Raw genomic sequence first — 15,211 nt, 5'->3', positions numbered from 1 at the left:
GATGAACGTATCTTTTCTTTTATGTATACTGAGAGCATATGCACCAAGACAAATTCCTTGTGTGTCCAAGCACACTTGGCCAATAAAATTCTATTCTATTATCACAGATGTGATAATAGAACAACAGAATGTGGTGTTGTGAAAGCAACACAACAACTCTGGGAACACTGGGAAACTAATTAGCACGATGGGGAAAACCTTGATTCACATTCAGGTCTTTGATTCTGTAAGTCCTACTGTCCTTACCTGAATGTGTCTCTTCCTCTACGAAATGCTTTCCTTCGATTTTGAATGCCTGAAACTAACTTTCAAAAGCCTGAATGAGGTTACTTCTCAACATATTAAATCTTGTCTTTCAAACAAAGTCAAATTCTCTCCTAACCTTGTTTTCTTCTGCCCATTTCTCACACTGAGTGGAAACTAAGACTATTTATATAACATTGTATTATTGTTATTGTGTTATTATATCATTATCATCAAGATGAAAGCAGTGATGGGGATTTTCAGTTATCATCATGCAATTTAATGAATGATGCAGAATTACACCAGGGGCATGGATGGTGAGCAATGTGGTACCTGTTATAATACCACTGTTTTCAAAATTTTAAAAATATAATTTAAAATTTCAGAAAACTTATATATCTGAAACCTGAATATGTTTCTGATCTATGGCATATACCACATACAATTAATTATAGTAGTTCACCCAAAAACTGCCTAGTGTAAGACTGGAAATTATTCAAAGCATTATAAATCTCTCAGCAGTAAAATGAACCTCTTCTTTTTATAATTTTACCAAATAAAGAAATATACTCTAAGAGACGAATGCAAAATTCTACTATATCAATTAAATACCAAGTCAATTAAAAAAACCGCATATAATCTCTGCTTTTCTTTTTAATTATGCCTTAGTGCTTGATCTCAATAATTACAAAAAATATGAAAATGGCTTTTTTTTTTTCCTTTCGAAATGTTTACCTGCAAGACATCCAAATGAGTCCCACCACGGGGGGATCGGCACTCTGGGGAAGGTGGTATTAAAGAATAGACATTCTTTCTAAGCTCTTCCAAGGTAGACTCATGAGCAGCAATCTCAGCTTGGATTTTCTGCCATTCATTATAGAAAACAGGGGAAAGAGACATCGCAGATATCAATCTGACTACCCAATAAATCATAGTACTAAAATGTATTATAAAGACTATAACATCCATTTTACTCTATGCTGATTTCAGGGATAGACTACGCTGTTTCCCCAAAAATAAGACATCCCCTGATAATAAGCCCAATAAGCCTCCCCCTGAAAATAAGCCCTCCCTGAAAATATTTAAACGCAGAGCTGGAAATCAGGTAAGATGGCAAGAGGAGCCCCATCTTGCTCCATGCACCCCAAAATAATAAGACCTCCCCGAAAATAAGGGCGTTTATTTCAGAGTTCAAAAAAATATAAAACAGGGTCTTATTTTCAGGGAAACACGGTATTTATTTCACAATCAAGAGATTACTGAAGGTTTTCTAGTGCAAGACACCATCAGCATCTCTTCATAGAGCATGTCTTCCCTTAATTATCCTACAATTAAAAAACCATGTTACAAAGTGTTTTTTTTTAAAAAGAAAAGAGAAAAAGAGAGAGAGGGAGGGAGGGAGGGAGGGAGAGAGAGAAAGAGAGAGAGAGAGAGAGAGAAATACCTGTGCCTCTTGAGGCATTTGGAACGCATCTATTCTATTGGTCAAATAGGATGTTAGCTGCCTATCCAAATCCTTCAAGCTTTCTTGAAGAACTTGCAACATGTGCTCAGTTTCTCGCATCATCTGAAGTTGTTGCTCCAGAGAAATCTGTTTACTGACTGCCTAAGGAGAGACAAAGAAATATATTGCATGAAAACTTTAGAACCTGTATATAAACCTAAATCTAAATACAAAAATGGTAAATCAGAACTGCTTACACTATGCTGTTATTTTCTGATTGTCAACATTGCAGTGAAATATTACTTTCTTACAGTCAAGGGATGTCTGCTGAAAGGCACGTAATTCAGAGATTCCTAGCATGGCAACCTAAGTCAGAAACACTGACTTCAGCATTCACTTTTGTTATCAAAACTTATGGAAATTTCCAGAGGACATATTAATACCATTGAAATCATGATGGGATCCATCAATCCACATAGACAACAACAGTTTCAAAACGACTATCAATTCAGCTTTCTGTCCCTTGCAAGATCCTCTGTCCTGTATTTTTCAAGACCAAAAAGGAGTCCTCATTCCAAGGCAGCAGGTAAACTTTTAAAACTGCTACAGCTTTACTCCATATTCTGTAATCTGAATTGTATACATCTGCTCATATCTTCAACTCTTTTTAAAATATAAAATCAGATGTTCAGTCATTTTACACATTTTTGTGGGATGGGTCTTTGTTGGTAGAGATCATTTACCTCGTTTGTAGCAATCATGATTTAAATTTGCATTTCCAAATTGTTATTTTTTTTTCCTTTTTGTTTGTCTGAGGAATGTAACCCCGTGACTTGGCATCATAATTCTGCTTCTCGCCTATACAAAAATATAGGATCCACTAAGCTGAATCTGGATCTGTACACTTTCAATCAAGAATTCGCTCAGCCATCCAGTTTATGGGGTTGTCAAACTTCTGACAGACCATAATGCAAGATATAGGTAGTGTTGCCATAATTATGCACAATTGCACATCTCACCTTAACATAGGGCAGGCCTTACTTCTATAAGCTAGTGAAGAACAGCTTTAAGCGTCATTCAAAACTGTACATTATGGATGCTGACAGCAGTAAAAACAAATGTTTTATTCCATCAAAGTGACATATCATACCACATGACTTAATTCCTCATAACGGGCATTGAAAACTTCCAACTTTTCACTGATGATTTCATCAAGAATGCCTCCATCTATCAATGTTTGGCCAAGCTCACGAATTTGAGTCCGATTGTCAGTTGGATGGCGCAGAATGGATTCCAGTGACTAATGAGAAAATAATTAAACCAAAATGTAGGCACTTGTTTTCTAACATACTGAACGCAACACTCTGACATTTTCAAATTAGAAAAAATATCATTTTTTCCAGTAAAAGTATACATTTACATACAGTGTCTGAGGACTCACATTGCCATTAAGAGAACAATGAAACATATGGCATCTTATCACCCTAAAATAGTTATGGAAATTACAGACAAATTCATCAAAACAGTGTAACCCATAAAAACAACTCAAGAACTCTACCAAAACAAAAAGAGCAAGAGGAAATAAAATCAGCAGATGGCAGTGGAATCAGTGAAATGTAAACCCAAACTGGAAAGCAGATGGAAAAAATATTAGTTTTTTTAAATGTCTTCAGACAATAAAAAGGAAGGAAGGAAGCATCACCAATGGGAATGCATTCTACAGCAGAAGGTGTTTGTGCAGTTTGTGAAATCTTCAGGTATGATGGAAGCAGACATAGGACCTCTTCTGGTTAGGGTTACCAGCACTAGGCTGCAAAAATCTAAGGGACCATTAGATGGCAGCACAAAGAATTTTATATATCTTTTTGCTGCCATCTAGCAGTCATCTAAACGTTGGCATTCCCAATCCCATATTTCTGCCTGAGCGGATCATAATAGATATGGAGGAGCAAATGCAGCCTCAAATTTCCTGCACATGAAACATTCAAGAAAAACTGTCACTCTGAAGTAACTATGGAAATATACTAGGAATCCTTTCAGTTAACTGTGGATAATAAACAGTTGCCTGGTTAATATATTCTAACTACAGTTTCTGAAACACCTTCAAAGAGAGATCTATGTAGTACATATTGCCATAGCCTACTCTAAACACCAGTGAACTACTGAACAATAGAGTCAAGAGTTTGTTTTATACACATTAGTGCACCAGTCAAAGCAAGTTAAAAGAATTCCAATTAGTCAATATAATCATCAAGATTTAAAGTGTCCTTAGAAAACTTTTGTTTCAAGACAAAACTTATTGCATCATTAATTTTTTTTTAAAATCATGTACTTCACTATCACATTTCAAAGAATAAGGAAAGTAGTTAGCAGAACAAAAGTTGGAATATTTTGCAAGATCACCGTGTGTTATATAGCAGATCAATAAAGGTTCCTGGTTCGTATTTGTTATTAACACCACAGCTAAAAATATCAATGTTTCAAAATATGTTTAGACACCTAAAAGTGTCCACTATAGTGGGAAAGTAAAAAAATAAAAATAAAAGATGGTAGGCACAATTATGAATATTTAACAATAAAGAGAAGTAGCGGGAAGATAAAAGTTAAGAGTAAAGACAAAAGTCGATGCAGAAAGTTGTAAAATTGTATATATCTGTTGTTGGTATTGTATTTTAACATTTGATTGTATGTGTTTTTGTTTTTGTTTTCTCTTGTTTTCTTTTGCCATTGTGTGTTTGGTTTTAAAAATATAAAATACTCAATAAAAATATTTTTTTTAAAAAAAGATGGTAGGCACAAAACACACATTCTAAAAAGAGGGGAGTCTACTTTGGGATGCTGCATCTGGTATTTTGCCCTTTTTTGATCTTTCATCAAAGATCGGAGACCTGCAGACACCCCTATTTCTTTAAGCTCAAATAAGATGTTTTTCATGCATCATGGGCCTCATTGATGCATCTCCCCTCTTTTTTCTTTTCTATTTGTATGATTTTTCTGTTAAATCAACAGTGATTTTGCATTGCCTTCTCTTGCCCATCTTGAATTAAAGCAACAAAAAAAAAACCCTTTCAACACGTCTGAGTTCCATCCACTTCTACAGTTACTTAAATATTATGCAAAATGAGGAATTTTCATTTGTATTTAAAGGGGAAAAGTCTTCAGTTAAAAAAAACCCTAAACTCATTTGCATAAGCTACTTTTGCAGACTATCTTCTGTACCTCAAGGGCTTCACTGACAGCATCTATTTTCTCTGGCAAGTGTTCAATTGTTTTCATCTTCTCTTCCAAAGTGTTCAGCCAAGCTGCTTCTAGGTCCAGATAGTGTAGCAGTTCAATCCAACAAGACCATACTTCCTGAAGAGAAAGAATATATGAAAGAAGAAAAGGTTCATTCTATTTCAGAGGCTGATTCCTCTCAGTCAAGTGATACATATATTTCTTAAGCTTTATGTAGATTTTCCAGAGTATATTGTTCATCAACAGCAATGATTTCTAGAACTACTACAGATAATTTACAAGTTGTTGCCTAACAAGGAGACAGATACTTTCAATTCACTCAGCCTCAGGGTTCTCAATTGCTCAACTCACTTACTGCATCTCCAATGCCAATTCCAGATGCTTGCACTATATACAACATCAAAACAATGGGATTTAATATTACAATGGGAATAACTTAGATATTGTATGGAAAAAAAATACATTTGGAGACAATAGCCAGTAATAGTTTCCTAACTTAAGAGGCAAAAATGTATCCTGCTTATACATATTATATACTTCTTTCTTTACCTTAATCAATAATATAGAATTTTCTAATTCGCCATCTTAAACATAACCCAAAATTGATTTAGATCACATTCCAAAGCTAGTAATGTATTTGCCCAATGTGACTAAAATAAAAAACTGAGTTTAAGAACTTGATTTTATCCTGATTTGCAGCTACAAAGAATTAAATAAGGGGCCTGGCTGCACAGTTGCTAATATCAAAAGTATTATAGGAAATATAGGAATGTGTGTAGAAGTTAAATATACCTGAAATACTTAGTAGGCAATATATAATCACTATTTTGATGGAGTCTTAATAAATGCATTCCATTAGCTACATATTTCTCATCCCTATATCTCTGGATTTTCACTGACATTTTAAAATCACCAAAAAACAGTGCAGTCCCACTAATTTTGGAGCCACTACAATCCTTTACTATTTAAAAAGCAGTGTTAACATATGAGGCTTAAACTCAGTGTTGAGTCCTGGAAAGTACCTACAGTTTTCTTGGCAAAATTTCACAAGTAGTTTGCACTTGCCTTCTTCCTAGGACTGAGTGACTGGCTCAAGGTCACCCAGCTGGCATTGTGCCTAAGGCAGGACTAAAACTGACAGTCTCCTGGTTTCCAGCCTGAAACCTTAAGCACTATGTCAACTGGCTTTCTAGGAAGCTTTAAAATATCTAGAATTAAGTATATAATAAAAGAGTTTTGAGTTTGTTCATTAAATAAGTTGCTGGTCTAACAACGCCCCCATCCCCAACTTTTAAATATAGAGCAAAAAGATACCATTGGCATGATTTCTTTTAACTGGAGTATAAACTTATGTCTTAAACCAGTAGTGGCGAACCTTTTACTCACTGAGTGTCAAACAGGTACGCGCTTTGCGCCCCCCCCATACGCTGCGTGCACAACCACACCATCTGCGCATGTGCATGACTTTAACGCAGCTCCCCCATGCGTTGCATGTGCAATCACACCATCTGCGTATCTGTGCAGTTTTTGCACATGCAATGCATGCATCTATGCATGCACGTGCTGTGCGCAAGTACTCTTGTATGCATGAGCTCCGTAGACCAGCTGTGCCCAAGTACTCTTGTATGCAAGAGCTCTGTAGACCAGCTGGGTCCCCTGAATTGCATGCATGCACACCGGAAGCCTGAACATCAGTTGGGGCATGCATGCATGCGCAGCTGCAGTGGAGTTGAGCGATAGTTCAGGTGCCTGGAAAAATGGCTCTGCATGCCACCTCGGTTCGCCATCACAGTCTTAAACCTCCCATTGGTGTTAAGGGCAGGAAGAATCAGTTAGGGACCATACCTCCAAAGTGTGACATTTCCCTCTAATCCTGTTGCACAGTAGCTGGTAATTCTCCAATACAAGGTTGAGCTCCGTTGTTAAGTCCTGACCACCAGATGGCAGTTTAGCAGCTAGCATTTTGATGCTGTCTTTCAGAATTTTCACCCTCACTTCTTTCTGCAATACATCTTCCTTTGCTCTCTGCCCAGAGGAAGCAAATAAGGATCAAACTAAATTGCAATTACTGTACTAACCATGGAATCTGAACTAATAATTAAAATACTGAAATGAATTGTTAACACTGTATTTCATATGCACATGAGAAGCGATGTAATCCATGTCTATGGAGAGTCTCAGTCATCCAAGTCATGGTTATCCCAAAGGTGCCTTTTCAAGAAGCAACTGGACTTTCTGGTTTTTCTCTGAAGACATTTCGCTTCTCATCCAAGAAGCTTTTTCAGCTCTGACTGAATTCCATTCCATTCCCCACCATCCAGCCAGAGCTGAAGAAGCTTCTTGGACAAGAAGCAAAACATCTTCAAAGAAAAATCAGAAAGTCCAATTGCCTCTTGAAAAAGCACCTTTTGGGATGCAATCCATGGCTCTGAAGACACTTCACTTGAAGCTCAATCATATTTTATCTATTTGCGTTTATAAGCCACCCAACTCCAATGGACTCTGTAATAAATATAATGTATTTATTATTTATTCTACTAGTTGACTACCATCATTCTGACCTTCCTTGGCACACAAATGGATTTCATCTCTAGAGATATTGTGTTGGAAACTGGTTTATATAAATCTGGTTGCACGAAGTCAACTCATCCCAAGATAAATACTTACTATGCATAAAGATTATTGTCTCGAAATTCCCAATTTATATGGCCAACAAAAACTAGTACATAAAAAAAAACCTTTCAGATCACATATATTTCTGTGGTGTAATTTTTAATAATCTTACTACAATCAAGAGTATTACACCAAGTTTATCGTTCCATTGAATGTGACCGTTTCAAAATAAATACTTTTTCAAACACCAAGGTCATGCTGACTAGCAATTCTGACAGTTGCAAAGTCAACATAACTGAGGAGCACAAGACTGGCAAAGGCTACAGAGCACTCAATTACAAAACCTTTTATAATTTAACAGAAAATGCCAGTGGCAATCCTGTCACTCAATTCAAAAAGCTGCCACATTTTCTAATGTTAAAAAAAATCCTACAATCTGATTTAGTGTTTGATAGCCAGACAATTGAAAATGTCAGTTCTTTACAATATACCAAAATTTTACTACAATTGTACTGCATAAAATGAACAAGAAATTTAAAAAGATTCTTTACACTCAGAATAGCTGTTATTTTTTTCAAAAGTATGTAAATATTAAAATTTGTAATTTGCTACTCCCATGCATGCATCCTTCGTATTTTCTCAGAGAGCTGATCAGCCACTATTAAATTACAATTAGGCATATCATACGAAATAAATATAAAATCAAGAGACAGCAGCATTGAAATTTCAAGAATAATCAAAATGGGCTCTGCATCCTTATCACAGTTTCGAAGTTTTACATTCTCTTATTAAATCCACTAATTCCACATTCACTTTAACACTGTAAAATTAAAGCAAATGTCATTCCAAACTCCAGCCTCTCTAATCTCACTATGTAGCAAGATTGGGAATTTCTACTCCAACCAGTATTTGCTGATCAAACAGCAGTAGCCTGAAGCCATCTGGTCAAATTGCAGAGTACATGACAGGGCTATGCAGCAATCGGGGTCAACGGAGAGAAAAAAATATTCAGTATGTACATGGCCAAACATATTCAACTTATTAGCAGCACCTTAAATGATATAGAATTTTAAGATAGGCAACAGTTTTTATACATTTTCACACAGCGCAAGCTCTAGTAGTGATGGTGGACAAAACACAGTTTTATAAATGTGTAAATAATCTGATTAATTCATTTTCAACAGTTAAGTAGGAAGGATAGTGAGCTTCAAGCTGTTAAAAAACAAATCACTCTGTTCTGAAAAACTTTCCAGAAAAGGATATCCTGATGTAATAATATTAATAACAACAATTAATACATATCCATGGTTAGCGGCTACGTCACTTTTAAAATACAATTTAAGCTTTTCAGGTATTCCTGACCTTCATTTCTTCCACTGCATTCTCTAGCTCATCTGGATTCTTATATTCAAAATCTTTCTCCAAATATTCCTCTTCAGCCTGAGCCATCCATTCCTGCATTTCTGCCAAATCCTTTTTGAGATTGACAGCTTTTTCTTGATTTTCCGATAATTGATTTTTATGGCTAATGATCTAGCAATTCAAACAAAGCAACACAAAGTGGACAGCGTTGTTTAAACTTGTTATTATTTTAAGGGTGCTGTACAGCTGATGAAAGCAAAACACGTGATCAACAGAATGGTGGAAGTTCTTTTGAGATAATAACATTCTCTATTTTTTTCAACAGGAAATCTAGGAAATGACATTTTATAGTCCTAAGAACGGGCAAATATAACTAATGCAGTTTTGATTAATTTTTAATGGTTTATTGTTCACATTAAAAATGAAGAAATCATGATGATGGCTATGGCAGTGATGGTGATCATAGCCATCATAAGGGTTTATAATGTATGTTAGCAGCAATGAACTAGCAGCAGATTCTTAGACTTAGACCAAGAATAACTTCATTGTCACTTTAAATGTACACTAATAGCAATAGCACTTAGATTTATAAACCACTTCACAGTGCTTTTTACAGCCCTCTCTAAACGGTTTACATAGTCTGTGTATTGCCCCCAACAATCTGGGTCCTCATTTTACCAACCTCGGAAGGATGGAAGGCTGAGTCAATCTTGAGCCAGTGGGACTTGAACTGCTGAACTGCTGGCAATCAGTGGTCAGCAGAAGTAGCCTGCAGTATTGCACTCTAACCACTGCATCACCATGGCTCTCAGCAATCGGCATTAAAATGAAATTTCATTGCATACAGCTCTCAAAAGGTCACCGCCTTCACATTACATAAACATGACTAGATCAGGGGTGAAATGCTCCCGGATTGGACCAGATCACCCAATCCAATAGTGATCTTGGCCGGTGGTTTGGTGATCTGGTAGCGATCACCGCCCGGCTGTCATTACTTCCTGGTTTCAGCGTGTGTGTGCTTCCGAACCGATAAGGAAGGTAAGTAGATTTCACCCCTGGACTAGGATAGATAGATAGATAGATAGATAGATAGATAGATAGATAGATAGATAGATAGATAGATAGAGATAGATATGCATATATCCACATATCCACATATATTATATGACACAGAGAAATAACACAGTCTAGTTCAGATGTATAAATGTTCATGGCGACAAAAACGAATCAAATACTTGTTGCAAGTATTTAGATTTCTACCATTTCACACAAGAATAACCCATTACTAACACTCTCAGTTCCACTTAATGGAACCGTGTTTTTAACATCTTCTTCCTACTGAGTATGCTCATAAATCCGGTCTGGTTTATAGTTTTAAAATTAAATTGGTTTTATTATAAAATAGATGTTTTTCATACAGTAATGTAAATGTAATTATTTAGTTTGCATTTCTATTTAGGCACTTGTAAATATAAAAATGGGATTTTATATGCTGAAAATAAAATATGATACTTGGATATTATATGACTGGTTCTAATGCATGTAACAATGCTGCTACTTGAGTACAATTACAGATATGAAAATGCAAGAGTAATAGTACCAAGAACCAACCTGTTTGCTTAGTTTGTCCCACTGGGATTGGATGTCTGTCAGTTTGGATTTCACCGAAGCATTAGCAGGCTGGCCTCTTAAAGAAGAATCTATTTCCTTCATCTCTTTTAGAGATGACTCAATTTTTTCCATTTCAATAATAAACAGCTGTTCATAAATGAGAAAACATATTTTAATATCTATTTCCAAAGATGCAACTTGATATGTTGCTTATTTCTGAGACACTTTTATGGATTTCAAAGACTTATTATTATGTTTGAAAAAAATAATTAATGAAATAATTTAATACATGGACATACACAGATAGAAGGGGGAGGGAGAGGGGGGAGCAGAGGGAGGGAGGGAGAAAGAGAATGAGGATACAATATGTTTTTATATCATATTAACCAGATGTGAGCAACTCCTTAAGCACACTTTACACTCTAATATTGAACCACCAAAATTTGATGGCAAAATCACCATTTATTAATGATAGGATTTTTAGCCTTGGAAGATTTAAGGATAAATGGTTACTTAATCCTTGGTTTGTTTGTTTTTTAAAAAAAATTTGGATGCACATAGCACGCTTGATAAACAATCATTGAAAAATGTCAGTGTTTATATAGCACACATAGCAGAAACAAATAAACTGCATCACCATGTTAACCAAGTTAATGGCTGCAATCCAGAGAGTATTTTAGACATCCAATGGCATTTCCCCCAAACAAAGGAAACTTCTCTTTTTATTCTTTTAATATAAATTTATTTATGCATCTCAATAATCCCTATCGCTTAACACCAAAGCTGAATAATAATAGTAAGGTGTCTATTAAACACAAGAAAATAGGAAAAATAAGCAATGGATTTTATATATTTCCCTGTGACCAGAGAAATTCGATACTGATCAAACCCATGTAAGATTCATGATATTCTTGGTGACTGACATAGTTACAAAATGAATACATCTAATTCACACTAGCACTGATACCGACAACTATGCTACGATTGTGACCTGCCTGAAAGCTAGTTGCAAAGATCCCATGATACAAGTTTCAGCTGATCATAAAACTCCTATCTTTGATAGAGTAAGCATTAGATACAGTGGTGAAATCCAATTTTTTTTTTACTAGCGGTTCTGTGGGTGTGGCTTGGTGGGTGTGGTGTGACTTGGTGGGTGTGGCTTGGTGGGCGTGGCAGGGGAAGGATACTGCAAATTCCCTCCCCACTCCTGGAGGAAGGATATTGCAAAATCTCCATTCCCACCCCACTCTGGGGCCAGCCAGAGGTGGTATTTGCCGGTTCTCTGAACTACTCAAAATTTCCACTACCAGTTCTCCGAACTGCACAAAATTTCTGCTACCGGTTCTCCAGAACCTGCTGGATTTCACCCCTGATTAGATATGAGAGTATGCTACAGATTTTCAACTTTGGGTGACGGCATAACTGACAAATTTAAAAAGAAATAATTTTATGAAATACAAGATGAAGACAAGAACTGCACCGATTCAGTTCTTTTTTGGAAATGATGGAAGACTTCAGCAGCTAAAGGAAAGTATGGGTGACAATGGATGCAGCTATTCACTAATCATTTTTCTCTTTCTGCGGGCCCCCATACTGGAGACTCATGAACTAAAACCATGCATCCGGAAACCAGAAGAACTTTATTTACTGCCCAGAGAAAATAAACCATAACATATAGGGTTTATATCAGCGGTGCAATCCACTTACCTTCGCTACCAGTTCGGGAAGGGGAGCGTGCGGGAGTGTGTGTGCGCTATGCATGTTCACACCTCTTTGCGCATGCACAGAGTCTTCTGTGCATGCGCAGAGGGTCAAAAATGGGACATTATGATGTCCCAGCAGGTGGGCAGAGCCTCCCGCCGCTGGAGCTACCAGTTCGCGCGAACCGGGATAGATCCAGCCGGATTTCACTACTGGTTTATTTATTTATTTATTTATTTGTTTGTTTAAATTTCTATACCGCCCTTCTCCAAATAGGACTCAGGGCGGTGCACAGCCTAAGTAAAAACAAAACATACAAAATTTAAAAAACAGTATTAAAATAATTAGATATTCTGGCCGTAAATTAAAACAACCCAATTTAAAACCAATTTAAAATTTAGCTCAAGCCAGCCCAGCTAGTTGAAATAAATAAGTTTTCAGGGCCCGACGAAAAATCCGGAGGTCTGTTATTATACGTAACTCCGGGGGAAGGTTATTCCAGAGGGTGGGCGCCGTCACAGAGAAGGCTCTCCCCCTGGGGGTCGCCAGCCGACATTGTCTGGCGGACGGCACCCTGAGGAGGCCCACTCTGTGCGAGCGTACTGGCCGGTGGGAGGCTATTGGTGGCAGTAGGCGGTCTCGTAAGTACCCCGGCCCTAAGCCATGGAGCGCTTTAAAGGTGGTCACCAACACCTTGAAGCGCACCCGGAAGACTACCGGAAGCCAGTGCAGCTCGCGCAGGAGAGGTGTCACATGGGAGCGCCTCGTCGCCCCCATAATCCCCCGCGCGGCTGCATTCTGGACCAGCTGGAGCCTCCGGGTGCACCCCAGGGGGAGCCCCATGTAGAGAGCGTTGCAGTAGTCCAGGCGGGAAGTGACTAGTGCCTGAGTGACTGTGCGTAGAGAGTCCCGATCTAGAAAGGGGCGCAACTGGCGTATCAGGCGAACCTGATAAAAAGCCCCCCTGGCCACGGCCGTCAAATGGTCTTCTAAAGACAGCCGTGCGTCCAGGAGGACGCCCAAGTTGCGGGCCCTCTCCGTGGGGGCGAGTGATTCGCCCCCAATAGCCAGCGATGGCGTCAGCTGGCTATATCGGGACGCTGGAAGCCACAGCCACTCGGTCTTGGAGGGGTTGAGTCGGAGCCTGTTTCTCCCCATCCAGGCCCGCACGGCCTCCAGGCACTGGGACATCACTTCAAGGGCATCGTTGGGGTGGCCTGGGGTGGAGATGTACAGCTGGGTGTCATCAGCGTACTGATGGAACTCCACCCCGAAGCCACGGATGATCTCACCCAGTGGCTTTACATAAATGTTGAACAGAAGGGGCGAGAGGACCGACCCTTGTGGCACCCCACAAGCAAGGTGCCTCGGGGTCGACCGCTGCCCCCCCGTCAACACAGATTGCGACCGGTCAGAGAGGTAGGAGGAGAACCACCGCAGAACGGTGCCCCCCACCCCCAACCCCGCCAACCGGTGCAACATGATACCATGGTCGATGGTATCAAAAGCCGCTGAGAGGTCTAACAGGACCAGGATAGAGGAGCAACCCCTATCCCGAGCCCTCCAGAGATCATCCACCAACGCGACCAATGCCGTTTCCGTGCTGTGCCCAGGTCGGAAGCCGGACTGGAGCGGGTCTAGATAGACAGTTTCATCCAGGTACCGGGGAAGCTGTTGTGCTACCACACTCTCAACAACCTTCGCAACAAAGCGAAGGTTGGAGACTGGACGATAGTTAGCCAAAACAGCCGGATCCAGAGAGGGCTTCTTGAGGAGGGGCCTCACAACCGCTTCTTTCAAAGCGGCCGGCAGGACCCCCTCACTCAAAGAAGCGTTAACAATCTTCTGGAGCCAGCCTCGTGTCACCTCCCGGGAAGCCAGTACCAACCAGGAGGGACACGGGTCCAATAAACATGTGGTCGCATTCAGCCGTCCCAGGACCCTGTCCATGTCCTCGGGAGCCACAGGATCGAACTCCCCCCAGATAACACTCTCAAGACCTGCCTCAGTCATCCCATCCGGACATACCCAGTCAGAGGCCAGCCCTTCCCGAATCTGAGCGATTTTGTCATACAGATACTGCACAAAGTCCTCAGCTCGGCCCTGCAAGGGGTCATCCCGCGCTTCCAGATGGAGGAGGGAGCGGGTCACCCTAAACAGGGCGGCCGGGCGATTATCTGATGACGCGATAAGAGCGGCAAAATAGCTAGATTTTGCCGCTTTTATTGCCACTAGGTAGGTCTTAATATGAGACCTCACCAGTGTTCGGTCGGATTCGGAGCGGCTGGTCCTCCAACTACTCTCCAGGCGTCTTTTCCGGCGCTTCATCTCCCTAAGCTCCTCGGAGAACCAAGGAGCTAGGTGAGTTCGGTGCCGGGTCAGAGGCCGCAAAGGCACGACACGGTCCAAGGCCCCGGTTTATATCTATAATGTGGCGAATTTGCCATTATGCCTAGTGGCACCCTGCTAAAAAGTCTTGCTTCTGAAACATCAGTAAAACTGCATAATTAACCCAAAGGGGGACCTTTTTTTTCAGCACATTCTCTAACCATATCTGATTTGGCTTGCAAAAAAAAGATGATCCAAGCCCCCAAGGGTTCAAAAGGCTGGTAAAATTGAAATTAAACAAGCCCAGATCTGTCAAGCCAATCATCATACCTACATCATTACTGTTACCTACAAGTGCAGACTAGGACCAAAAAGAGCTAAAAGTGCTAATAAATTGCTTTTAATTAAAGGAGGAGAGGATTTCCTTAGGGAAATTTCCCCCTAAGAACAAAACAAAAGTGATGGTAACTAGATGTGCCAAAGAGAGTGAGCATAAAAATACAAAATGCTAAAAAAAAAGTCTGTATTCCTTTTCTAAACATGTACTCATAACAATTAAGATGTTTACAGGCAGCATCAGTGAATTAGTACCCAAGATCCTTTGAACAGCCAATCAGAACTATGCTACAGATAACTTAATGGATTCCATCTATAACATACATAAAAAGAGAC

At 39.3% G+C, this 15,211-nt stretch overlaps 1 protein-coding gene across 2 annotated transcripts in view; it reads right to left on the bottom strand.

Annotated features, from left to right (window-relative positions):
* The window catches only part of UTRN (utrophin), a 370,975-nt gene that overhangs the window by 261,531 nt on the left and 94,233 nt on the right, over positions 1-15,211 (bottom strand). For both annotated transcript variants that reach the window (XM_060692261.2, XM_087882841.1), the window contains exons 25-31: positions 10,511-10,657; positions 8,900-9,070; positions 6,770-6,949; positions 4,907-5,041; positions 2,838-2,987; positions 1,688-1,849; positions 979-1,107 (exon numbers count right to left, since the gene is read on the bottom strand). In XM_060692261.2, coding sequence (XP_060548244.2) covers positions 979-1,107; positions 1,688-1,849; positions 2,838-2,987; positions 4,907-5,041; positions 6,770-6,949; positions 8,900-9,070; positions 10,511-10,657 — 1,074 coding nt within the window. The remainder of the gene's footprint in view (positions 1-978; positions 1,108-1,687; positions 1,850-2,837; positions 2,988-4,906; positions 5,042-6,769; positions 6,950-8,899; positions 9,071-10,510; positions 10,658-15,211) is intronic.

This window comes from Pantherophis guttatus, chromosome 1 (genome assembly GCF_059756535.1).
Source record: "Pantherophis guttatus breed Tessera chromosome 1, ASM5975653v1, whole genome shotgun sequence".
In the NCBI taxonomy this organism is placed as follows: domain Eukaryota; kingdom Metazoa; phylum Chordata; class Lepidosauria; order Squamata; family Colubridae; genus Pantherophis; species Pantherophis guttatus.
Note: the sequence above shows the minus strand (reverse complement) of the source record. Positions and strands in the feature narration are given on the sequence as shown.